This window comes from Leopardus geoffroyi, chromosome A3 (assembly GCF_018350155.1).
Source record: "Leopardus geoffroyi isolate Oge1 chromosome A3, O.geoffroyi_Oge1_pat1.0, whole genome shotgun sequence".
In the NCBI taxonomy this organism is placed as follows: Eukaryota; Metazoa; Chordata; class Mammalia; order Carnivora; family Felidae; genus Leopardus; species Leopardus geoffroyi.
Genome location: NC_059336.1, coordinates 100685423 through 100713415, shown reverse-complemented (window position 1 = coordinate 100713415; position 27993 = coordinate 100685423). Strand labels below are relative to the sequence as shown.

The 27993-nt window shown below is 40.5% G+C and overlaps 1 protein-coding gene and 1 non-coding gene across 3 annotated transcripts; both read right to left on the bottom strand.

Moving 5' to 3' along the window:
* Positions 1-106: 106 nt before the first annotated feature.
* PTCD3 (pentatricopeptide repeat domain 3) lies at positions 107-27993 on the bottom strand. Of its 2 annotated transcripts, XM_045446747.1 has the most exons (24): positions 27588-27993; positions 25615-25667; positions 25466-25502; positions 23294-23339; positions 19436-19504; positions 18860-18964; positions 16773-16896; positions 14848-14963; positions 13316-13383; positions 11857-11944; positions 11405-11465; positions 11024-11109; positions 10204-10348; positions 9212-9262; positions 7349-7438; positions 6850-6878; positions 5667-5773; positions 4824-4902; positions 4640-4730; positions 3686-3771; positions 3020-3168; positions 1556-1597; positions 991-1149; positions 107-712 (listed from the first exon to the last, which is right to left on the bottom strand). In XM_045446747.1, the coding sequence occupies exons 1-24, from the start codon at positions 27686-27688 to the stop codon at positions 646-648; spliced, it is 2049 nt and encodes a 682-aa protein (XP_045302703.1). In that variant the 5' UTR covers positions 27689-27993; the 3' UTR covers positions 107-645. The 2 variants fall into 2 exon arrangements, with proteins under 2 accessions (XP_045302703.1, XP_045302704.1); XM_045446748.1 differs by lacking the exons at positions 107-712; positions 1556-1597 and having other exon boundaries at positions 1037-1149.
* LOC123581796 lies at positions 1994-2130 on the bottom strand. The gene has a single exon (XR_006704024.1). It is a non-coding gene; the product is annotated as a small nucleolar RNA SNORD94 (small nucleolar RNA).

Genomic DNA, 27993 nt, shown 5'->3' with positions numbered 1-27993 from the left:
CCCAACTAAAGGTGCCAGCACACAGGGAAGAAAGGGACATGAAGCACTCTTGTGCAAGTCCTATGGCTGGGGGAAAACAAAAGCCATGTAAAAGTAATGGAAATATGTGCAAATACATTACTGGAGTTTATTTACAGCCTTCATCTCCCCATTTGTGCAGCCCTTTGCCATTGTTTAATCGTTTCGAAGATGCACGATTTTGCATCTCTTTGTATCCCTGATATTGGGATACTGACCCAGTATCAATGGTAATAGGTACGCAAACCACCTTCAGACACGTCCTCTAAGACTGAGGAAGCACCAACATCACAGCATCAGCCAACGGAGGCCAAGTCCACATCCGGGGAGGGCGAACCACACTGGAGAACAGTGTCAAGCTGGCTGACAAACACTGCAGGGACACAGAGCTTGTGCTGAAACCAGGAACTGTGTCCTCACAATGTGTCCGAAGAAACGAAAATGGTAGTGATGCTTTCGTTTAAGTGGTAGTAAACCTTGAATGGGTGGTATAGTAAGCATCAAATTAGGAACTTAAATCAGGCCATCCATGTTGTATTGATTGTTATTCAAAGTTCACCATCCGTACTCTCTTTACAATATGGTCAGTTCAGCTATGCTAGGTCACAGCTGCGGATTTGCCCACTTTCATTTGCCTTCACCGATGTCACTGTCACTGTCACTGGTCAGTGAAGTTAGGTCTCCCAGGGCTTCTCTGTGAGGAAAATAAACTGGAAGGTTACAACTGCAATTCAGTCTTGGGGGAGAGGGACTCTGCAGCTGCATTCAACTATAAGGACAAGGGAAAAGGTTCCAAGAGCCACATCTATAGGCCTCTGACTCCTATGACAAATAAAATAGCAGCTAAATTTAACACACACTGACTTTGCAAAGAAGAAAATTCAGGAGGCAGAAAGCTATAAGCAGTGAACGGGTAGATGGACAAAGTCTGGTCTGTATCACTTTCCTTTACGGTATTGGTGCAGGACTTACTTTTGTTCCTGGCTGATTGCAAAGTCAGCCATCACTCTCTGGGCGAGGCCTTCACAGACAGGCAAGCTGAAGGCACTGGCCAGCTTCACTATCTCAATGGCCTGGGCAGGGTTGTTGGATGCTTTTGCACTGTCCATAAACTCATCCAGCAACTCATTTCTGTAAAAGAAAGGCAAAATGTCAACACTCCCCAACGAAACCCCTCAAAGATTTATGTGCAAAATCTACCATTTTATAAAGTTGAGTCATGAAATCCTCAACAGTAGTTCTGGAGGTAAAGTTACATGAAGTCTAACTTTAAAGAGCCAAAGGGATCATGAACATTGGTCCAGTATGCCATCATTGAGGATCTATTCGGTGTCTTGCCAGTGTGCTACAATCACTGAGCACAGACTAAAAACAGTGCTTGTTTCAGGATGCCCTAGATGGTGGGAGCAATTGTGCATTTTCTTGTCTATCAGAATGCTGAGGCAGGTGAAAAAATTCCAATTACCCCATGGTAGGAGTTAAGACCCTGCAGTTAATTCTAGGATGTACCCAGGCAGGCCTGTTAACTTCAACTTACCCAGGGATCTTATTATGCTTCCTGAAAAGCCCCAACATTTTCCTATTCAAGAGGAGACAGGAGCAAGATTATAAATGCAAGTAGAACACATGGCGATCAGATGACCATAGCTCTTCTCCTCCCAGTGCTAGCCCCTGAAGACATATGTCTGTGAGTTCTGCTCGCTCCCAGCCCTGTCTTCACATCAAAATCACCTTGGGTGCTTCAACTCCCTCCTCCAAACTTCACATATGTACATGTCAAGTTTCCCAGGCAAATGTGATCTGCCAGTGTTCAGAACTGCTGGGGTCTATCCTCTTCTAGAGGATCACTCCAGTCCACCCAGGGAAGGAATACATCCCGTGGGCAGTTGGAAGAGAGGGATGCAAGAGAGAATGATCTCTTTCCTCTCTTAAAATCCAGAATGAGATCAGTGTCCTAGAATTATGTTGTGAAGAGCAGGCTCAGATTGAGGCATCAGTCTCCTGTAAGTGCTCACCAGCATCCTGCCACATGCAGGACAAAGGAGAAACACATACATTCAGCTCCCATGACTCAGCTGAGGTCCGTACCCCTGCGCCAATCATCATAGCCTGATTCGTAACGAGCGTCAACCTGAGTTAACAAACTTGAGCACCAAATGTTTCGGTCACTAGCAGTGTAGTAGGCCGCGTGTGTGATTCACACTCCCAAGACCAGTGTAGGCAGTAAAGCCTTCCTTCACCAGCTTTTCCTGAACATAGTGAACGGCCACATTTTGGGCTGGCAATCCTATGTTCAAATTAAGTTACTCTCCCGTGTTGAAAAAGCCATACACATGTACTCCACTTACTGTCAGAATACACATTTCTCTCCAGAACAAGATGTAGCAACACCACCTAACTATGACCACTCCTACAAAGTATTCTTTTGTTGACTTCTCTGCTTTTGGAAAAAGGAACGCATGTAAAGTTTCCATCCACAAATACTAAAAATGAGTATGTGAATGAAGTGCTGATGAACACACAGAAGTGACACAGACCAAAGATGGTTCTTGTTAAGGCCATGTTTATAAATGCCAGTTTCCTGAAGTCCAAATACACAACCTGCATTTTAAGCAGGGAGGTAGGGCCACTACACCCAAGTGAAACACTTGGATAAACCAAATGCCTAAAACGTTTTCAAAAATATTCTTTGATCACTCTATTTAAGTGAACAGACAAGTGACTTACTTGCCCGTGAATACAGAAAACAGGTCAGAAAGAGAAAATTAGCCCATTAAACCATGTCCTTTCTTAAATACACTGTATACACTTATACTGGTCTTCTTCCTAAAGTTCCCTTTTTAGTTGATATTTGCAGTTCCCAGAGAAAACACAGTATGTAGAAAACTCATTTGTCTTCTGATTACACATCATACAGATGAGAAAAACTCTAGTGACCAGGGCAAATGTTCTCTGAGATCCAAGTACAAATGGCTTCTTATGCTTTTGGTATTGTACTCACCAGGCTTCCTGGGTCCTCCCTCCCCTTAAAAAGAGGACAGCTATATAGTTCAGAGGGTTGGCTGGCCAATCAGGAGCAGTCTGTCTGGCATCTTGGCTCTCATAAGTAGATCTGATATCGGCAGCACAGTCAGCAAACGCCACCTGAAGCTGAGAGGCTCTAAGAATCAGAATTGCCTAACTGGTTTTATGAGAATCTAAGTTCAGGAGACTCCACTGAAGCGTTAACATTTTTGAGCAATCCATTTTACCACTGGACCACATCACATGTATGGTACACAAGTAACAAATTGAAGAAAAAAGAACGCACCCTGCCCTGCTCTGGGGTAAATAATTTGCAAATTGGCCACATCTTTCAAAAAGAACATGTGTTTTCTTTTCAGAGAGAAACTTAAAAAAAAAAAAAAAAAAAAGCTATTGTCAGGGCAGAAAGAAACTATTTTCATGTTGTTTACTTTGGACCAGAGAAATGAGATGACTTTAGAAGAGATTCTGCTAATGGTTGGGTATGTTTAGATGTAGACTTTAAATCTGGGTTTAGGTGGCAGAACTCTCCAGGTTTCCGTAGATGAGACCAAGGAAATTACCTTTACAGGGTCCTCTAAGAACATACTGGTCAGTATACATCTGATTACTGTAAACTAACTTGAATTTGGACATACCCTACCTCTGGTGGGTGCCGATCCCTTGCCATGAGCATCAGAATCTCTTCTTTCAGGGCATTGCGAAAACTGTGGCCATATTCTTTACTGTCTGGAAACAGAAAGGAACATAATGAGAAGTGATTACTGTCATATAATACCAAAACTCTTTGGCAGACCTTTGTCCACCGTTGTAGTTTTTGGTGGGTAAAAAAAGTTGCTGACACTCTTTCCTCCAGGACACCACTAGAATAATTCATGGTAAGAACAGAAGGAGCAGTGGAAGCCAGTAACCTGCTCCCAAGTCAAGTGTGAACCACAGCATATGCACTACTCTTGAGCAGCTACCAACTCCGTGTGATATAAGACACTTTTTTTTACAGCACTTGGTGATCGGTGATATTTTATAACAGGTAACAACCACTTAAGCAATCCTGTGAAGTAGGGCAGGGCTCTAGTCTCAGTGTTCGGACATGGAAACTTGAAGCTGACAGGAACTCATGCTGCAATCACAGTCCCCTAACAGAGGACACACAGCATCTTCTGCAGCCAATTTATACACAGAAACCCACAACCATGCCTACTTCTTAGAAATTCAAGTGGCTTCTTAACAACTGAGTCACGATGCAGCATGATACAGAGGAGTAACACAGAACCCAGGCTTTGTGGATTACGTTTGTGGACCTGAATTTAAATCTAGGGCGTGCCATGTAATCAGCGATGATCTTCTGTCATGTCACACAACAAATGCACAGCTCTACCATTCCTGTCGCAAAGGAATGGATTTAAGTCACTTTCAGTACATTTTTACTCGTGCAGTGCAACATGAGCCAGTGGACCATGAAGCAGACTTCAACTTACGTATATATTCAATTTAGTGACAAATGGAAGTTTCCGTCCCTAACAATATTAACACGTTTGTTAATCAAAATGTAGGACGATGAAATGAGATGGGCCTGGACATACAAGCTGAAACCAACCTTTCCAAATCTGAGGAATCACTTCTAGCCGGTTGGCCACGTCCAGTGCTTGGAGAAGATCTATCAACGTTTGGGAACGGGGAAAGAATACCTGATTAGGAGAAATACAAATGTATTTTTAAAGTATTAACCAGCAAAGATACCCACAAGCACATCCACAGTGATAAGTAATGAATCATCTTACTGAAGGTATCAGGTCCTTATACCACTTCAAAGTGACATCAATTTGTTCCATTAGACAAAGCAAACTGAAGAACCTGGAACTGTAATGGTGAGAAAAGGTGTGTTTTAGTCTCAGAGCGTTAACAGCAGAAGATTAAATTACGGCATTGTTACGTGATGACATCTTACACAGAATTTAAAATCAACTTGTAAGTAACAAACAATTTCAAGTTACATGGGACAATACTTGAGCCAGGGGGTGCTAACTATGCTTTCTGGACTTCCTGATCAACACCTTCTTCTGCACAACTAGCCATTCATGACTGCCTCCTCAGTGTGCTCAGCTCCCAGGGAGTGGTCTGCCACATTCACTTTCAAAGCATGCAGTGTGAAGCAAGGAGATGGACACGCAGAAGACAACCACCACACACCTATTAACAGGCTGCCTCCTTCAGTTCTTGTTTTTATCTACCTGAAGCCAAACTCCTTTAAGGAGTCTCTTTGGGCTTCATCTCTGTATCTTCGTCTTTAAACAAGAGGCTGAGCTGAAATGTTTAGGGACCTACCCTGCCAGATATTCAAAAACATAAAACAGGCCATGGAGGAAAAAGACACGTGGGTTTGAAGCGTTACAAAGAAAAATATCCTAAAAGATCCACACCAGACATCTCAGTCTGGCAAATCAGTTTTACCACTGCTCCAATTTCCAAGTGCTCAATTAACATGTACCATTAAGTTAGGGGCATGCTGCCTGCAGACATGACATAGGAGGGCTACCAAGAGTCTCCTACTTGCAGAAATGACTGACGGTTGCTTTTTAAAGAGGCTCCAATAATGCAAAGGGATACATTTCTAACACACTTACTAATAGAAATTACGCCGGTGATCTGGTCCAATGAATTTCCAGTTGTCTCCGGTGTTTAAAAGGCCATGTACTTGGTAAGCAAGTTCTAGATCTCTGAGAACTGAGCACTGAAAATTTGCAAGCAGTAAGCATCACTCTGAGATTTATCAACCAAATAGTGGCTCATTACATTAAAAAGTGTAGTTACTTATGGAAATATTTATGCTGATTCAATTTATTACTGGTTGACAGCAAATGAGTTGTAAGACTGAAGGGAAAAAATGAAAGCAAACTCTCCAATTCCATGAAAGTTAAAATTTTTTTTAATGTTCATAAGTTATATTATATAGCATATACACATATACATACAATATTATTATGCAAAAAGGGAAGAGGCAGAGAGAGGGAGAATAAGAATCCCAAGCGGGCTCTGAGCTATCAGTGCAGAGCCCGACACGGGGCTCGTTCTCACAAACTGTGAGATCATGACCTGAGTCAAAACCAGGAGTCAGATGCTTAACTGAAGGAGCTACCCAGGCGCCTCACAAAATGATTTTGTCTAGTGATTACACCTTTAGAAATCAATCCTATGAAAACACTTGATCATGTGCATAAAAACAGATGGAGTGCTCACTCCAGCATCACTGTATTTGCAAAAAACCCATGAAGTAACTCCAAAACCCACTCACAGGAGAAGAGTTAAGTAAACTGTAGTCCCTCCCGCCTACGAAATACTATGTTGCTATCAGCAAACAAAATACCACGGAAATGTATCTGGCTGTGTATGTCTGAACACCTAACGAAAAAACCTGCAAGGATACACACTAAACTTTTAGAAAGCATTATCCTTAGGGAACAGGATGTGCTAATCCACGTCCGCTGATTAGCATAAAATGAAAAACCAGAATTCAAAACAACCGTCATCAATTTAAAAGGTCATCAATAGGAAAATATGAAATACCCTGAAACCTTATCTGAACAGAGGTGTGAAAAAAAAAACAATGTATACAACAAAGGGTAGAGGTGCTTTGTGAGTTAGTATAGAATTTAAGAAGAAAAAAAATTAGAATCAAAGACATAAACAGAAAACTCAGAAAGTGAAAATAATCAGGGAAAAGCCCCTTCCCCTCACCTTCCAACCCCAGTTACAGATGAATTTAAGAAGTGGATAAAAGGAAAGCAAAAAATAAGAAGCGGTACTTACAACTCTCATGGCTGACTGAAAAAACATATCTGAAAATCAAAGTTCACAAAGTCTTGGTTACAATGGATAAAATATATTTTTAAGTGAGCAGCATTAATAAAAACCCTAGCGACCCAACTGTCAATGTGTAAGTTAAACCTGAAGGAATAAAAACCACAGGGGGAAGTATACAGCAACGTGCCACACGTTTTGGCTTCCTCAGAATAACCACCCGTAAGGTAACTGAGCTAAGTTAAACCTGTCCTCTGGGACGCATGGGGGGCTCAGATGGTTAAGTGTCAGACTGGCTCAGTCATGATGCTGAGTCTGAGCCCAGCACTGGGCTCCTCACTGACAGTGTGAAGCCTACTTGGGAGTCTCTCTTTCTCTCTCTCTCTCTCTCTCTGCCTCCCCCCCAAAATAAATAAACACACTTTAAATTAAACCCTGTCCTCATCACAAGGCCTCTAAATCACTGACAAGAAAATTGGCTGTCTCACACAAGCGATTCTGTGCATACCATCATCTGGGTCCTTCGGGGAAAATTTCTTTCCTTTTAATTCATTCATAATATCGTAGATTATGAGGGATGATCCTTTTGAAGGGTTTTCTGCAGAATACAAAAGCACACAGGTCTTATTAGGACTCTCCTTCTGTACCACTAGCAACCACACAGCACCTGGCACAAAGGGCCACGCTTGCTCCTCTGCCCCAGCACACGGCACGGTGTACAGCTGGCAGGGGCACGTGCTTGCTAAAGGAGAGGTTCACAGTACAGGGTGCAACTCTCCGATCTGGGACAGTCACAGGTCTTTGTCTATGTGCTCCCAGCGGAGACTTTCCCTTCCTCCTCAGTCTTGTCTCAAACTTGACTTTCACTGAAACGGGAAACACACAACCTCACCAAGACTGCCTACTTAGAAAAACAAACATGTTTTTTTTGCCAGTAATCATTTGTGCTTTTAAGTATAATCAAGATGAAAAAGCCAAGAAAAAACAGTAGAAATAACGGACATAGGCAATCCTTTTACAATCACATGAACTGAGTGGTACTAATAGGTCAGAACACGCATCTACACAATTCCCAAACATATCCCACCATTCATCCAAATCTGTTCCCTACCTTATCCACACACAAGTGAATATGTAGTTTTAATGGTGGTACAGGTGTATTTCTACAATTTCCTCGAGCATGTTTTCCATTTGCTAGCATTCCTAATCATTTTATTGGTTACATAATAATTTTATATGTATCCTTTAATTTTTTAGGCTTTCTCCTTTGAACAAACATCAAAAATTATTCCTGCAAGTAGCCAGTTTACATACGTGTAAGACAAGCTGGCCCCCTTCCCCTGTGTCTGCCCCTCTGTTCCCAGGTGTTCCACCACAGACTCTGGTTAGCAACTGAACCCCAAGTGATGTGTGATGGTACAGACAAATCCGACAGGGTCTGGGGTCAGAAATACTAGTTTCACTACAGTGTCGCCAAGGTTGAGTAAAATTTTAGAAGATACGATTATTGTGGAAACTACCTATTTCCAAGATAAAGTCAATTACTCTTCCTCTCACCCTAAAAGATAAAAATCTTCCCCACAGGTGGTGTGGATCTTGTAAAATTAGCCCACCAAAACACAATCAAGTTTTCCTCTGTTGTTTTATAAAGTCCATCTCAGGAGAGAAAGACTGGAATGGTCATTTCTGAACCCAGGGGTTCTTTCTCAAGTTGGGGCAGGGCAAATGAGAACCCACAGCCTGTGATGGCTTATTATGTGCCTTCCAGTACAAGACCCTGTGCACAGTTTACTTAATCATCACAGCCTGACAGCATTTATCAGGATAGGTATCCAGGCCCTTCTGGCATAGCTGGGAGACGACAGGTAAAATTTCAACTCAGGTATGGAACAGCAATGGCCAACAACTCCCCGTAAAAACGGACATGTTCTCTTGCTGCATCACTGAATACAGGAGCCAGCAGTCACATGGGGCTACCTAGTACTAATGCAAGAAAGGAATCTTAATTTTAATGAAATAAACAAGTGTGGCTACTGGCTATTTTACTGGAAAGCACAGCTCTACAGAGGCAAAAGAACTCCAGACTAACACACCTTCTGACCCTTTTTAATTGCACATCAACAGTGTTAGTACATTTAATGTACTAATAACATTTCCCCTCCAGCTCAAGTTTTATGTAACAAACAAGGTTACTTCCTTCAAGAATACCTTTTTGCTAAGGCTATAGGATACTGTAATTTGTGGGTTCTCTATTCTTCAATCATATGCAGTGAAGGTAGCCCACGACAATTAATCACATAAACATAAAGGAGCTGGGTCAACTTTCTACAAAAGTTAATATAATACATACCATGTATAACGTCATACATACCATGTTGATAAAACAGCTGAATAATATAGTGGTATGTTGCAAGTGACGGTTCTCAAATTACCAGGTGGATAGAAAAAAGTAAGAAATAAGTCAAACACAAATATCCAAAATACAGCTTCCTGAGGCACAGTTAACTAAAAACACACTGATTTTGGTATTTAAATAAAAAGTGATGCATTTCAAACAAACAAAAAGATGCATTTCTATTCCTCTGAAGATATTTCCTAGCTCATTTGATTAACGTTAATGTTTGATTAGAGTCATTTGATTAAAGTGAGAAACACTTTTAGAAAGTCCTGACACATATTAACTAAAATGTTATAGCTAATGTACTTTGTACTAGGATTCTTTATTCAAGAGCACTAAAACATACTAAAGTGAACAGGTCCCCAGCAACCTTTCATAATTACTGAAAACCTTTCATAATTACTGAATTGCCTAGGTGGCTCAGTCAGTTAAGAGTCTTGACTCTTGATTCCAGCTCAGGTCATGATGTCAAGGTTGTGAGATCAAAACCTGCATTGGGCTCCATGATGACAGCATGGAGCATGCAAGCATGGAGGCTGCTTGGGATTCTCTCTCTCTGCTCTCCCATTCTCAAAATAAATAAATTAATTTAAAAAAATTTTATTGAAAACTACATAATACAATAGCACATTTGGGTTCAAATACCTAATTATGCTAGCAAGTGTCATGGGATTTAAAACTAGTTAACTCAAGCGAACAATTCTCCCCAGAGTAAAGAAATCCACAGAAGACTACCTAAAATATTAAAAGAATACTGTAGTTTGCTATAAAGAACATGAAGATAACGGAGCTCCCGCCGTTAATAAATACATGTAATTAAATGTACCAAATGGGGGAACGGAAATTCTCAACATATTACGCACACAGCAAAAAGAGTTTAGTGTCTATTTTTGCTTGTTTGGATCTAAGATCTCTGGTCAGCATCGTCCCAGTCTCCAGAGGAGGACATGAGGGCACATACTCACCTATTCCGATGGCTTTCATTTCACGAAAGGTCTGTAAGGCCGGCAATCTTCCAAATGAGTAAAATCTTCGGAGGCATTTCAGAATGGTATTAAATGTCTGTAGATTTGGTTTCACCTTCTGGGCAGCCATTTCTTTCAGCAGCTCCTAGATAAATCCAAGTGTTAAGTCTTGTTTATGCCTGGGTAGGTAATTTGTCCAACAAACCAATATTACACACTAAAAAATAATTTGATTCTCTGGCTAGATCTAAAGTAATTTAATAAATATATTCCTAATTTAAGAATTATCTATTAGTTAGCAGGGCCAGTGACTTTGCCTTTTAGAGAACTCACTCTATTCAGTCACCGCACCTCGCTTGATCAAGGTGTCCAACTGTCTTCGCCCCCTGCCTCATAAAGCAAAAGTGTAGACTAGAATGAACCGGGCTGTTTTCCTTTTTTAAATGAACAGTATGGTATAAAAACAAAAACATTTTTATCCCTAATACAACCCAAGTAAGTTTTTTCAAACTTACCAGATACAAATGTTTCAGGAAATATGCATTATGTTTGTAATAAAAAAAAACTACATACTATGAGAAATAAAGCAACAGAGGTGTTTGTGAATTCTAGCCATCGACTCTGCGTCTAATAACTTTTTCTTCTCACATATAAGACACAGTTATTTAAACTACAGGGTTGCTAGGAGGGCATAAACAAGTAACCGCTGAGTACCCAGCAGAGCAGTATCTGCCATGAAAATGCTCAATCTCTACCCCCTGTATTTCTAGGAAAGGATACTTTAGGCATATTAGGAGACAAAATGACGGTTTCCCCTTACCAGTATCTTATTCCATTTGTCCTCCAATTTCTCATTCATGCTCAATGCTGTTGCCTCAATCAATGCATTGAAGGTGTACACATCAGCTGTAAAACAGGAAAACCACCTTAACAAAATTTGGGTTCAAGACTTATCCCTAAATAGCTCAGTTTAAGGCAAAGCAATAATGCACATATGGCTCCTGGCTCGTTACCATGTGCTCACAAACGAGACACTCTCTCCCTTCTCTGGAACTCTCCTCCTGCTTTTACCACCAATACCACAAGGTTAAAAGTGAGCCCATGACTGAGGCAAGATGCAAAAATTTCATGGATTCAAAGATCTACAGACTCCTAAGGGAAGAAAAGGAAGGAGGGAGGGAAATTCTCCAAACACACTTACCATGGAGTCTGTTGTTTAGTAATTCAGTGTACAAGTTTAATGCCTGCACAAGAGCTCGGTGCTGGAAGACAGTAAGGATAAAACTTAAACATCATCCAACTTTACTTAAGAAACAGTTGCAATGTCTACTGTTTTAGGGCTTGGGATACAGTAATAAACAAAACAAAGTCTCAGTTCTCATGAAGTTCATACTCTACTGCCTGGCAATTTTGCTTCCCAGGTGACATTTGGTAATTCTTGGAGATACTTCTAGTTGTTACAACTGGGGGCTGGGGAGGATGCAGTACTGACATGCACTGGGTAGAGAACAGGGAAGTATTCGACATTCTACAATGCACAGGAGAGCCCCCAAGACAACAAATTTTCTGGCCCAGTGAACAATAGTTCTGAGAGTAAAAATTCCTGACTTAGTGGAAATTAAAGACAATAGTACAGAAATAAATACATGTTACCTTCACCATTCCTCGGATCATTGTGCAGTAGGAATGTGAGTTTTTCTCTGGCATTAGAGCAAAGATTCTCTCAGCATTGTTTTTTGCCCTAGACACAGGAAGAATAGTCAACCAGGGAAACTGGAAAAACCAACAGCTACCAAAATTTACTGAGTTTACAATGTTCCAAGCACTGTGCCAAGCACTTTATACACATAAAATTCTTACCACCATGTGCATGAAAGACATGGTTATCATTCTGAAAAATGGGAAAAACTGAGGCTCCAAAACCTCAAGTTGTCCACGGCTTGGCAGGTTAAGTGACAGAACCAGAACTTTTACAAAAAAGTAATATATACTCACAACACTAAACAAAAAAGCCAACTGTGCAAAGAGTACACAGTGAAGTTTCCCCACACTCCTTCAACCATATACAATTCCCCAGAGGCAACCACAGGCAAGTAGTTTCTCCAGAATCTATTGTATTCTAGCATGTGTACATGTCACACTCTGGCGTATCTACTCTCCTTCTTCCTTTAAAAAAACAAATAGGGGCGCCTGGGTGGCTCAGTCGGTTAAGTGTCCGACTTTGGCTTAGGTCATGATCTCGTGGTCCGTGAGTTCGAGCCTCACATCGGGCTCTGTGCTGACCGCTCAGAGCCTAGAGCCTGTTTCAGATTCTGTGTCTCCCTCTCTCTCTGACCCTCCCCCGTTCATGCTCTGTCTCTGTCTCAAAAATAAACGTTAAAAAAAAAAATTTTTTTTTAAACAAATAAATGAATAAAGATAATCCATGTTATACAGACTATGCTGTACCTTGATTCTGTCTCTTACAAATAGGTCCTGGAAATCAGAACCAGGATTTGGGCCAGGATGATATACCAAGGTCCATGCTCTTAACTACTATGGAAAATTATTAAAATACCGGATTCTATTTAACACTTCCAAAAAGACTTTTGATATTAATAGTAACTTTCCTCCTCCAGATGTCCCTGTGAAATACTTTTCTTTTACTCAAACATTCCTACTCACTTAAATTTCTCAAATGTTAAATGTTACTCACCTTTTGTTTGGAAATGTTGAGTATTTCTGCTTGCTGACCAGCAATCTTCATTTAGAACTACACTGTTGTGTTATGTGTATTCTTATGTAAACAAATTATCCAATCTTTCAGAGTGACAGGTATATATTGCACAGAAGGACACTGATGAAACTACCCAAGGAACCAATACCATGTAAAGGGGACATGAAGTTAAATGGGTGAGGTGGAGAATGAAGTGTCAACCTCATACTGCTGGTTAGAAGTAAAGATGTTATGAAATGAGGTCTAAATACATAGGAGTACCAATTGTGACATTTATATTGTATGCTAAAAACAAATATCTTAGAAAACCATAGGAGCGTATCTTGAGGGGATGACAGGAAACATTCCATGCACAAATGGAAACCCCACTACAAGGTTTAACGATGGGTAACATACCTCCATGTAACTCCAAATTGATGGCCAGCCTTCTTAGATTTTTCATTATTTTCCTCTATGGCCTCTTCCTGAAATGAACCATCATCAACAGAAATAAAACAAAATATGACAGCAGAATGCATTCTCCTAGCCTAGAATACTTAAAAACAGAAAGGCGAAGGAAACTTTAGAAAAATAAAAGAAATACAGATCCAACAGAAGGTGAAGGAAAACTCCAGTAAATGTTCATTTAAAAAACTGGTAATTCCTAAAGCGTAAATCAGTTCACTTAGAGATGCAAAGTAAAGCTGGCCCTTAAAGCAAGAAATGACAGCCTGGAGAAGAGATAAAGTCATTACCCTGTACAGCCTAGCCCAGAGAGAGAAACTGGAAAGCCAAACACAGAGCCTGGCTTGATCTGGCTGTATCTGGCTTGGCCCACATAGAAATATTGTTCATTAGGTAAAAGCAAGAAAGGACATGTCCGGGTATGGGATCTAATGTCTAACACTAATCCAACGCAAGCTAAGATTCTTTTTAAAGACTAGTAACGTCATGTCCTTGATTTATAAACCCCACTCTTGGTGACGCTGCTGTATTGTGAGGCAGGCTGGGCTGGCCCTGTGCAGGTCCACACCGCCTCTACAGCTGGGACAAGGGGGGCAGAGGGCCAGCCAGGCCAGGGAGCCTAGGAGAAGAGACTCTGGAAGTCAGTGTCTGACAGCAACCCTCTGCCTACATGTTTTAAAAGACTTTTTTTTTTTTATGTAAATAATGCACACCTGGTGGAGGAAAACTAGACATTTATGGAAAGAAAAGCACTTTTCATTTTCCCCTCATGCATATGGGAATACTTTTATAAAAATGGAATGTTGTCTAGCCTATTTTCTCTTATTAATGTAAGATCCATCTTTCCACAGCCAAACAGACCTAGTCTTCTCCAACACCACACAATACCACAGTTCAGTCACAGGCTATTGGACATCCAGCCTGTGTTCCACATTTCTGCAATTTTAAGTATGAATACGTTATAAAAATGAGATATATAATCTCTGTGCACAGGACCCAGGGGTGCCCTTGGGATCTTTTTCCAGAAGTAAAACTCTTGGGTTGAGAAGTCAGATAGGACTCACTATCAACAGGCCAGCCCTTGGCACAATCCTGTTCTATATACCCCCAGCACATACGCTCACTATATGCCCACATATGTTTGCATTTTTGAGGGGACTGGGATCAGGGCGTCTTTCCCTGTTCCTTACACATCATGTGGTCACTGTACGTAACAGTAAAAGAGGGGCTTCCTAAACATTTCTGGTCAAAGCTTTAGCTGCATGCGGAAGGCAAGGTCAAAATATTTTTAAGAAGGGAACCGAAATTAAAATAATTGTTTAAATATTTCTTCCTCCATACCACTTTTTATCAAAGCTAGTATACCACATCACATCTCAGAACAAATCTCTACATCCTAACACATAAGGCATAAGAACTTGCCTCACTTTGACATGAAATTACTACCAAAAGAAATTTTAAGAATCACTGCCAAAAGCCATTACCAATTCTTCTGATTTTTCACTTTGCTGAAAATGATTATCAGCTGAAGGCTCTTGGTCACCATAATAACACAACAAATCCAAGAGACTATTACTTGTTTCCAGAGATACAGTAGTTCCTGTGGGTAGAAGAAAAAGGGGGAAAAAAACTTTAAAACATCAAAGAACTAAAGCTCACTGGATTAAAATTCTTCACTTTCTATAACCTGTGACTTTCTTGCCTACGTATATAGTGGCAACCACCATCCTAAGAATGCATGAGTATGCACTCCACATCAACTCAAACACCAGGAGTGATGCAGACAGGGACACCATCCCTACTGTGTGATCTGACATGAGAGACTAAAACACAAGACAAAGCCTGACCTTTGTGTGTGCTCACTTATTTTACATACTCATCTCTCCAGAGAAACTAGCTCATGGTTTTAACTACGGTCTCCAAACTGAACACTCTGCAAATTACTGCCACTTAGTTCCCCTGGTTCAGTTCCATTTTTACAAATGCAAGCAAAACTATTCCGCTTGGATCCAGGCCCTCACTAGAATACTTGCCTAGAAATACTAGCCTAAATGTCCAATAATAGCTTTTAAAAAAACTGTTACTCAAAAACATGCTTTCATCTTGACATTAAGAAAAAAAGGGAAAAAGTATGAAATAGAGTATTTTAAAAGTACCCTCATTTTCCTAAAGAAAATATACTGATATAAAAATGCCCATTAGGAATTTAAAAGTGTAGAAAATAGCAGAGTGGAGAGAACCGAGGCTATGAAGGGTAAATGGATTGGATTTTACTATCTCAGAACTGTATATCCCTGAAAAATTACCTAATAATGTTTCCTTTATAGAATTATTATAAGACACAGCAACTCCTAAGATGTTATAGAATTAAATTAAACATGTGAAATGCCCAGCAAAGTGTTTGGTACTTATTAGGGGCTTGATAGTAAAACTTCATCTAATCCATCCCATGGCATATTGCCTTGTTCTGTTACTCTGAGCTGTGGGTCTGACACACTGTCTTTACTGAATGTCTGCATGTGCCCATTCCACAGTGTATAAAACTAGAGGAAAACAGGCCTGAGCACTAAGAACTTCACTTACCAGACATTTATCATATTCAACAAGCAGAGGGAAAAGGCTCCCTAAATTATAACGTGCATCAGCAATTCATCCGTACATCCAATGCCACAGCAGGCTACACACCAGAACTCTCAAATCAAACACAGCTTTCTGCAAATGTTTCTTGTTGTGTTCAAGAATATACTGAGCAATTCAACTCAGTTTCGATCTCTTCTATGTCTGGTTGGTTTTTATCCTCAATCACTGAACAACATCCTGAAGCCCATAAACTTACAATGCTGCTGCCTTTGATGTTATTATAGGTACATTCTCCTGGTAGTTTACAAGTCATGCATTCTGGATCTATACCACCAGAGGTTCATCCAGATCAAATTCAGAGAGCCAAAATTTTAGAGACAGAAGTTCTGAGGAACTAAGTGACTTTTCCAAAGCCACAGGGCTAATTAGTGTCAGAGCTAGAATCAATATCCCAATTTAGCGCTTCCTTTTTAAATATTCCTTCCTTGTCTGTTTTATGCCTCCATACATACTTAAAGAGTACAAGAAACCTGAATACGATATGTACATGCCAGAAGTTAAAAACAGAAGCCAAGGAAGAATGGCTATACAATTTCCCTACTTGCCAACACAATATAGCCGAAGAGCACAATAAACTAAGTTACAGCTCCATCTCACTTATAATTCAAAAAATAAAGCTAAAGCAGGACTGGAAATATCATTAAACTCTTAAAAACATAAACATCATCAGAGATACTTGTAACTTGTACTCAAAACCAGCACGATCACATAAACCACAGCCCACTTTCAAGCCCATGTTCCTAGAGGTGTTTTAAATGAACTGAGTCACCTGCTTGCAATAGCTGATCGAACATGTCCACCGAAGCTCTGACTTTTCTGAGCTTGATTCTTTCCTTTAAGGCAGCTTCACTTATACCTTCAATCTGAGGTTCAAAGTACTCAGGCATTAAACACTAGGAAAAGAAGATGGCTAATGTTACCACAAACAGCTAAAGGGGAAAGAACTTAGCAGGACTGAACTTTTATCACCAAAACACCAAAACAAAACTTCACCATCCCAATTCATGTTTCATGGACCAGGTACACGTGTACACCTCGTAAGGAATATAAATGAATATATATAGGGAATATAGGGAATTATATAACTGGGAATATAACTGAAAAAAGTATCAAAGCCCTCCAATACATAAAACAAGATCATTTAGCTATCTCCCAGCTCAGGGAGAATTTTTAAAAGCACCCCAAAATAAATATTTAATCCATATCTGAAGAATCCTGTTTCCAACTTCCCCAACTTCAACTTGAACCTCTGTCCTCTACTAAAATCACCCTTTCTTCTTTCTTCCCGACCTTGTTTAAAAGTGTCAGAGTACTGAGGTGCCTGGGTTGCTCAGTCAGTTGAGTGCCCAACTCTGATTTTGGTTCAGGTCATGATCTCAGGGTCATGGAATTGAGCCCTGTGTTGGACTCCATGCTGAGCAACAGGTCTGCTTAAGATTCTCTTTCCCCCTCTCCCCCACTCGCGGTCTCTCTCTAAAAAAGTAAGTGTCACAGTACACCTGGTTTGCAGAGGCAGAAATCTTTCATCCCTGATGCTTCTTCTACTCTATAAACATTCACTATCACCAAAGTATGTTGGTTGTACCTCACTCACTAGTTTAATACTTCTTGAATGCTGACGATTTCATGCCAGGCATGAAGCTAGGCACTGGAGACACAGAGATGAAAGGAATTCTCTGCCTTTAAGGTTCTCCCAATCTAATGAAGAAAGAAATAATTACAGTGCAATGTGATGGTAAATGATGGGAGATCTCAGAGGTATGAGAGTGCTGCCTGCCAGGGAGGCAGGGACCCATGGAAGGCTTCAAGTCAAAGTGAGCTAATAAGCACAGAAACGTTAACTGCTAGTTAAACACACAGGGGAAAGGTTGGGCCAGGATTTCAGCATTTTTACCTATACAATCGCAATGACCTCCTGATTTGTCACTAGGAGTTGCTGCTGGAGAAGCAGGAGGGTTGTGTGTGGGTGCATGTGTTTAGGGAAGAAAGATGTTTGGGACAGGAGTCTGAGGTTACTATTTCCACTAATAAACCCAGGAGGGCAGAGGCACATCTGCTCCCCTCACCACTGTGACAATAGCACACAACACACCCTCCACGATGCTCACTCTTTAGGACTACAGAACAAAGAGGTAGTTGGAAATACAATTCGGAGTTCAAAGAAAAAGGCAGAAGGTTTACTCTGAAGAGGAACCAGGACACTACAGTATCAAAGTGGAGGGATCTGGGCCAGATATACAAGAATGGGATGTAAGGGCCACTGAAGCAGGAAGACTGCAGACAGGAATAAGAAAATGGCTGAGCATGGAAACCGAAGACGACGTCAGCGCTTAAGGTGGTGGTGGCGGGGGGGGGGCATAGAAAAGCTACTGAAGGAAACTGAAAAGGAACAGTCACAGAGATAAAGATCTAAGATTCTGGTGTCACAGTAGCCAAACCGGGAAAACAGGATGGGGAACAAACACATACAGGAGCTTAAAAAAAAAAAAAAGATTATTGTGAGCAAAGGTAACTGTACTCATCAAAAGACTTCACCCAGGGGCACCTGGGTGTCTCAGTCTGTTGAGAGTCCAACTCTTGGTTTCAGCTCAGGTCACAACCTCACCGTTTGTGAGTTCGAACTCCCTGTCGGGCTCTGCACTAACAATGCCGAGCCTGCTTAGGATTCTTTACTTCTCTCTCTGCCCCTCCCCTGCCTCTCTCTCTTTCAAAATACATAAAAACATAATTAACTAACTAAATACTTCACCTGAATACTGAGGACATTCAAATGGCTACTCAAAAGCAGCTATGAAAACTTGGTTTAACTTATATCTACATAGTATTAACTGAAAAATCACAATTACCTCTCCTTACCGGTATATGAGGTTCAGCTGTGTCCTTCTGAAAATATTTGGGATGTGAATTAATAATAAACTTTGCTGCATTCTCTCCAGATTTCTTTGCCAATAAAAATGAACGCTATAAAAAAAAAAAAAAAGAATCAGATAGAAATTGGCATTTACATGTAACTTAGACTCAAGATCAAAATTACACCCTCAGGAAGAATTATCTACCCCCTCAAAAAAGAATGCAACAATACAAAGAAACCCAAATACAAGTTAAATCACGTACTATTTCTCTGCTACTGAGTGTGACATTTTAGGTCACATCTTATATACAGCTTGTGGAACATAAAACCAGTGCACTGAAACCAAGTGGACTGTTCCAATGCAAAAGAGCCCTGATTATTAAAACCCAAAACCTTTCCACAGCCCATTTCTAAAACTTTTTAAAAAAGTAGTAAGGGATTCAGAAAGTCTATTGAATTACCTATCAGCATCTGTTAACTTTTCAAAAATTTTTACAAATAAGGTAAATTACATACGCGTGCTTCAACCCAAACAAGCAAGATAAAACATAATGCTAGAAAAGCTACATGGAATTACTCACAGATTCCACGGAGGACGTTGGTATGAGATAAGGATCATCCTGAAATGCATAAGGGGCAGCTGTGGAATCCTGTGAAGACACAGAAGTCTCTTTAGCTAGATTTTCATAAAGATCTGGAGGTTTGATGACCGCAAACTCTGTAAAAAACAAGTTTTAATTATATATATAACACATGCAGAAGTTTACCTGTGTGTATACAGTGAGAGAAACACTAGCACCTATACTGCACTCTCAGCTCTCTAAGACTCAGTTATAATTACATACAACTTGAAGCAAACAATGGCTCAGCCCCCCAGCCCCCCATGACCCCTTAAGATCTGAGGGTGGTCCCAGGAACTACTGCTGTTGTAAACTACAGGTCCTCTGAATTAACTAGCCCAGGCACCAGAGTCAGGCACCAGTTTCCTTCCAAGCACGGCCACTGGCCATCACAGAGTCTGCCCTCCACACAGAAGATGCCTCCGCGCCCTCTTGGAAGGTGCAGCTTCTGTGCGCTGCCGTCCAAGCTCTGTACGCTTTTTTAAACTGCTCTAGGTAGAACCTGGAGCAAAATAATCTCTTCAGTACCACTCACTGAAAACTGCTCCCAAAGTACTTTCTCTCTTCTCCCCTGCAGTCTCCTTTCCTGGGCCTTCTGGGACCTCTGTTCCACAGGAAAACCCTATATCCAGAATCTCTCCTCACGGTGCCCTTGAGGTACTGTCTTACTGACTTGGCCTCTCCAAGGGTGACCTTCCCTGCAGCTCTCAGGGCAAGGTTGCTCATAGCTAGGGCACGGAGGCTAGATCTTTTTGGCGTCTCAGCTTCCCGCTGCCCCTTTCAAAACCCATATCGCTTCATACTCATTAGAGGCTCATTTCATCTGGTTACACCACTCTACTAACATGAGGCAGTCATGTGAGGGTAAACCAGCGGTAGCAGTTCTAGGTTAGCTGCCCTGGACTACGTACGTACTCCCTGATTATACTCAAACTGGTGCCTAGCTCTGGTTCTGATTCTCCACACCACCCTTCTTAGATTCCTATTTAGGGCCTCTAGTTTTGGTGACATGCTCTAGTTCTTCTAACTTTTACTAGACTTATCCTTCCTATTTACTTCCCAATTTTCCTCCCTCAACAATTTCCAAGTCCTTCACAATCCGTGAAAAACAACTCCACTCTGGCCTTGTAGTTCAGATGACTGCAACCAAATTTAACCCCACACTGCACTTGCCTGAAGCTACACCCTCCTGTCACCTCTATCTCAATGAACAGTACTGACCATGCTGCAGTTCAACCTGTAGATCCTGTCCCATTACTTCCATTCAACTAACCTATCATCAGATCCAACCAACGCTAGTTCTTTAACATCCCCTTACCTGTCCCTTTATCATCTTTAACATCCCCTTATCACCCCCTTTAACTGTCCCTTATCCCAACTGTCATGGCCACAGTTCAGTGCTCTCACTCTCTCCCTGTCTAGGAGCTGTGAGAGGAAAGGGTCTCTATTCTTCACCCGGCACAGCACCTGGTCAGCATCACAAGGGTAGAACAGGTGGTTACTGAATGAATACCTTGGACTTCAAGGGCCCAAATGCAAACAAATCAGAAAGCTGCACACATAATTCTACAACTTCTTTGACTTGAAGGCCTTTTTCATTAAAAAACTGAGAACAGTTGGGAATGCAAGCTGGTGCAGCCACTCTGGAGAACAGTATGGAGGTTCCTCAAAAAATTAAAACTAGAACTACCCTACAACCCAGCAATTGCACTGCTAGGTATTTACCCAAAGGATACAGGTGTGCTGTTTTGAAGGGGCACATGCACCCCAATGTTTATAGCAGCACTATTGACAATAACCAAAGTATGGAAAGAGCCCAAATGTCCACCGAGGGATGAATCAATAAAGAAGGTGTGGTACATATATACAATGGAGTATTACTCGGCAATCAAAAAGAATGAAATCTTGCCATTTGCAACTACGTGGATAGAACGGGAGGATATTATGCTAAGTGAAATTAGAGAAAGACAAAAATCATGACTTCACTCATATGAGGACTTTAAGAGACAAAACAGATGAACATAAGGGAAGGGAAACAAAAATAATATAAAAACAGGGAAGGGGACAAAACAGAAGAGACTCATAGATATGGAGAACAAACTGAGGGTTGCTGGAGGGGTTGTGGGAAGGGGGATGGGCTAAATGGGTAAGGGGCACTAAGGAATCTATTCCTGAAATCATTGTTCCACTATATGCTAACTAGTTTGGATGTAAATTTAAAAAATTAAAAAATTAAATAAAAAAAAAGAAAAAAATACACATAATTACAAAAAAACCCACAAAATTGACAACAATCTCAAAGGACCATTTCTCTAGTTCACATTTCAAGTGCCTACTTAGGGATAAATGATGCTAGTGTGGAGATACAGTAGTATTTTAAAAATTTTTTAATGTTTATTTTTGAGAGAGAGACAAAGAGCACAAGCGAGGGAAGGGAAGAGAGAGAGAGGTAGACACAGAATCTGAAACAGGCTCCAGGCTCTGAGCTATCAGCACAGAGCCCAATGGGAGCTTAAACTCATGAACTGTGAGATCATGACCTGAGCCGAAGTTGGATGCTTAACCAACTGAGCCACTCAGACACCCCTGGAGATGCAGTATTTTAAGAATCCCTTCTGAGAAACTGCTAGGATATATTAGTGCATATTTAGCCCAATACTCCTTAAGTTTAACATCTACAATGGAAAACAATCCCGGAAGTCTGTGATAACGGCCTTGAAGAGGATCAGTATCCTCACAGGTATCATGGTAGTTAATTAATTATTTCAGACATTGTCCCCATAGTTGAAATTAAAAGTATAGTTTCCTGCTAATGAAAAATACAATCAGAAAGTTTCTCAGGGTTGGCAATTTGAGTCCCAAGTTGGGTACACAGATTACGTGCTGAGGCATTTACCAAGGTTTCAGTTTATCTATCAGACTACAAACTCTATTCTTGAATTGTCAAGAGAAAGTTATTGAAAAATATTTCACTAATAACAGCTAGCATTTACTGAGTACTCCTTTGTGCTAGGCACTGTCCTAAATCCTGTCACATGTACTAGCTTATTTCTCACTAAAACCTTGAGGTTTGATGCTATCATTAATCCCCATTTTATAGATATGCATGTGGAATAAAGTAACTTTTTAGTGCAGATCACAAAGCTAACTGCTCAGCTCTGAAACTCCAGGACGCACACGGTCAATCCCTGCATTATTTCTAGCATAGTAGATACACTACTGCTCAAAGCTGGTCGCCAGATCACTTGCATTACAGTATCCCACCCAAACCATCCCCCAGGACCATGCATTATAGCAAACTCTTCAGGGGATTCAGTTTAAACATTATTGGTCTAAGATAAAAACACGGAATTTGGAGATAAAAGACATGGAACTAGGTCAAGTACTTAACTTCCTAACCGATGTGTAGCCAGTCCCTTTAAGACCTTTAGTTTTGGGGTGACTAGGTGGCTCAGTCAGTTAAGTGTCGAATTCTTAATCTCAGCTCAGGTCATATCTCATGGTTCACGGGATTTAGCCCCTCATCAGGCTCTACACTGACAGCATGGAGTCTGGTTGGGATTCCCTCTCCTTCTTTCTCTGCCTCTCCCGCACACGTGCTCTTTCTCTCTAAATAAACTTAAAAACACAAAAAAAACAAACAAAACAAAACCATCCCAAACCTTTAGTTTCCACACCTGTCACATGAAGGGAGTGGATTAGATTATTTCCAATAAACTTTCAAGATTCACAATAGTTTAATCATGAATAATGAAGAGGTATGAATACTAAATGTATAATTAACTGAGTTGGGTACAAAAACCTAAAACTCCTACTTACCCTATTCACTGTGGATGCAAGTGCTTGAAGAACAGCCACTTTATCCCTAAGAACAAGAATCACAAGTTAACCCATGTCAGGATTTTCACACCTACAAAGTGAACAAGTGATTCAATTCTCAGAATGGATTGGCCAGTAAAAAAGTTCAGGTCTCAACTAAAGCCAGTTATTTCTTAAGATCACTAGAATAACAAGTTAGAAAATGAGAAAACTGGAGCGCCTGGGTGGCTCAGTCGGTTAAGTGTCAGACTTCGGCTCAGGTCATGATCTCACGGTTCATGAGTTCGAGCTCCAGGTACAGCTCCGTGCTGACAGCTCAGAGCCTGGAGCCTGCTTCACATTCTGTGTCGCCCTCTCTCTCTGCCCACTCGCAGTCCGTCTCTCTCTCAAAATAAATAAACATAAAAAAAAAAAAAAAAAAAAAGAAAACTGCCTAGTTCTTTTGTCTAAAGGTGATTAGTACATGTTCCTACTGTACTTTGCCTACCCTCTCTGGCATGGTCCCCCCTACCATCACCAAGGGCTAGCAATTTCCACCCTCATCTCAAAAAATTCTCTGTATCTATTGTGAACCTTGCCTCCAATCCATTTTCTTTCTTTTTTTTTTTTTGGATTTTATTTTTAAGTTATCTCTACACCCAATGTGTGGCTCAAAATTGTATCTATCCTGAACCGTGCCTCCTGCTATCCGTTCTCCTATGTATGTGTGTGTCTGTGTGTGTTTTTAAAGATTTTAAAGTAATCTCTACACCCAATGTGGGGCTCAAACTCACAATCCCAAGATAGGGTCAAATGCTCTACTGACTGAGTGAGCCAGGAGCCCCATTTTCCTATGCATTCTTATTGCAGTTTTCTGCGCTACTCTTGCCTCTTTTATCTCAATTGGTGGCTCTTAACTCAAGTATATATGAGAATAAATCACAAACTATACTCTGGACTTCCTAAACCAAATTCTCCAAGTTCCATGGAGAACTGTCACATGCAGTCTTGCTGAATTCCCAGATGTTTCTGATGTACTCTTCTGATTTAGAAACTCTCAACTATACAACCTTTATAAAAATTTCAGGCCAGCTGTCTGCTGTTCTATGGGTAGAGACCCTAACTACTGGAAGAGATTTCAGTGGAATAGACAAACCTAGATAATTTAATTTCAAACTTATTTTTACTCCTGTTACATTTTATATGTTTTATTTCCAAAAAGGAAGAGTAACTTTAGTAAACCAAAAGTTACCTTTCAAAACAAAGTTTAACATAACATTCATTACAAGTTAGCTATAAAACAACATACAGGAAATTTTATATTACATCAAGACTGAATCATTCCTTGACATATACGATATCACTGGGTTTCTATCCATTTTTTAATATCACATTTATGTAATCTCATGGAGACAAAAACATTCTCTCATGTCTTAGCATTCCCTAACTAAAGCTTTCATTAGACTATATGGCTTACCAAGTGAATACATCGTCATAGCATACTGAACAACAGTAAAAAAAAAAAAAAAATGACATTCAGATTACTCATTAGTTCTCTTTTCAAAAAAGGGTTATTTAAAAAAGCAACCTTAATGAATACATTATCCCTAAAAAATAAATTAAAACATTACAGATTACGATATCAACTTGTGACTCCCTCTTACTCCACTGTGAGTCTGGTATTTGTTTTTTGTTTTTTTATAAGATTTTATTTTTAAGAAATCTCTACACCCAATGTGGAGTTTGAACTTACAAGCCTGAGATCAAGGATCTTTCTAGTGAGGTAAAAAAAAAAAAAAAAAAGCTAAATTCTGCAGTCCACACTATTTTATTTTCCTTCCTTAAAGACCTCAAGAATAATACTTCTGTCCAGTCTCCCAAACATGTAAAACTTTCGTAAAAGAGAAAGAAAAAAAAAAAGGAAAGAAATTATTCTAATAACGATGCTCATAATTAACTATTATGTAACTATTAACCCAACTTAGTTCAGGTCTTTTAACCCTATTTAAATTTCACGCCTCATTCATTCACTACCCTCCACCTTCCTCTTTAAGTTCTTTCCAACTCCCAAGTTTTCCTCCCATCAGCTGTTCTGTCCCCCAAAATGCTCTCTCTACTCTTTGTCATTGGCTCCTTACCTTCAAATGTTTTGCACTCAACTCCTTGCTGAATGAACACTGACTGAATACTCACCAAGTTTTCTTTTTTGGAATGACCACTTCTTCGATCCCTTAATTTGAAAAATAAAACAAAGTAAATCAATTTCCCAATACTACTACTACTACAAATTAGTGCAATGATTTAACATAGAAATGAAATTATTTCAATATATTTTTGTATACCTGTTACATTAGCTCCTTCAATCTTTGGGAGGGTTGCACTTCCAGAATAAAATCTGCAAAAAATAAAAGCCCTGTAACTGGTACTCATTAATGAAGTTCCCACCTCCCTCCACCAATGTGCATTTTGAACCCAAATTTTCCAATTGTCATGGGTCAAAATGACTGGATAATTCATGTCAATGCACACTGAGAAGACATGGCCTGAAGAACATGTTCAAAACCATTACCAAATAGACATATGGACACAATAATGGTCAACATTTTTAAATCAGGCAATCTTACTAAATAGAATCAGGGAAAAAAAATCTCAATAACACCTGAACTGAAGCAGCAAATGTGAAATATAAGGGACTTTTTAAAAAAAAATGTATTTTATTTTGAGAGAAAGAGCGAGCGAGAGCACATGCTCAAGCTGGGGAGAGGCAGAGAGAAAATCCCAAGGAGGCTCTGTGCTAGTAGCACAGAGTCTGATGTGGGGCTGGATGCCACGAACTGTGAGATCATGACCTGAGCCAAAATCAAGGGTTGAACGCTTAACCAACTTAGCCACCCAGGCGCCCCTGAAATATAAGGGACTTTCAACTTTGGGAATCTGAAACACTGAAGTTAAGAGGAACAATTTAACGAGTCCCTGATTTTATACGAATAACACCCTAATAAGACTATCCCACTTGAAGCAATTATGATAAATTATTAAACTAAGATCACCATGGCCTTTCATCCTACTTCATCCAACGATCAAGAATTTGCCAAATATGTATGTCCTAAATTAAACTTGAAACTGCTATTATTTTTTACACAAAATTTAGAATTACTGACCCATGAGTTTTAATATGTTTTGATCACACTAAGAAATAGTCAAATATCACACAGTAATGGGCACTATTATTGTGTATTCCCTTCCTACATGGGATTGGTACCATTCACAAAATTGCCAAAATGTGATTAAACACAAAGCTACTTCCTCTACTGGAATCTGGTCTCAGGTATCACTCGAAAACAATACTTCTCTGCTGGGGATCAACTTCAGACGGATAAACTCTCAGAGAGAGTTGGCTATTGCGTTTTCATGAAATTAGGATCTAAGACCACTGTTGTCTTGTGGGTGAATACAGAGGGAGAGATGCTGCTGTCAAGCAAAGGAAATGAGTAGAAAAATGTCAACAGTGGCACTATGAAAAAAAGGACTGCGACTGAGTACGAAGGCTTCCACAGTATCAGGTGGGGTGTTTTCTCTTTTTTGAGCAGAGTTGAGTGAAGGTATCGCATATAAAACGTACACCATAAATTACACATCTCACTTATCTCTCACCGTTTTTCAGTTATTACGAGGTCCACTCTACAAAAAACTTGTCTATTATCCCACTCAAGAAATGGCAAACAATCCAAAATTGGGCTTTTCCCAACTTTCCATTACAAGTTACTCTATTTCCACTACACCACTACTTGTATTTAGTGAAAAGTATTAAATACATATTCCAAGGTGTAACGATCACAGCAACCCAAAGGCTGTGCTCAAATCTTTTAGATTTCCCTGCGTTTCTGAAGACCTGGATAATTTCTTAGGCCAATCATCCCCACAACATCCAGCACACAGTGGCCCTCATAAACCGCTTTAATTTGGGAAAAATACTCAGAGTTCCCCTATTTGGTGAAAATAAAGAAGGACGCATAATTTCCTATTTTTAAAACTTGGGAGGGGTTGCTACAGCACATTCAAACGTAAGCTCCACGACAACAGGGTAAGCCAACCAACCAAGAAGTAACATCGTACCAAAGTAGTCTGGGGCCCTTTTCCAGGACTCCAGCTACGCGCACCTGGTTAAGCACATGGCCGCGAAACCGCGCATGCGCAACCCACTCCATCGTCCCTAGCTCCACAGCTCTTAGGGAAAAGCTGATACACAGGACGAGGTTGGCCGGGGGGTGGGGGGGAGGGGGTCTTTCTCTTGGGTTTCCCAAGCGTCTCTTACCTGCTGGGGGCCTTTCCACACAGACCCGTCCACTGGCCCGTCAGCGTCAGGCAAAGCCTGCAGCGGACACCAACACAGCGACCCGACGCTACCGCCGCCATCTTTAGATTTTTTTCGCGTAGCGTTCTGGGAAAGCGTGACCTTCAGGATCACCCCCATGGCGGGGGCGGGGAATAGCTCGGCTATTGGCTGAGACGGAACAAGACAAAATCAATCAAGAAATAGGTTAAAAGCTCGTGGTTTGAAAGACTTTGTTACGGAAGTTAAAAGATCAAAATGCCTCGCTTTCCTCGGAGAAACTTTCCAAAACGATTATTTTAGTGACCTATTTCTTCGCTATTTTCAAAATAAGAGGGTGAGTAAATGAGCGTAAGTCGTCAAATTACTTCCCCCCCCTACCGTGAAA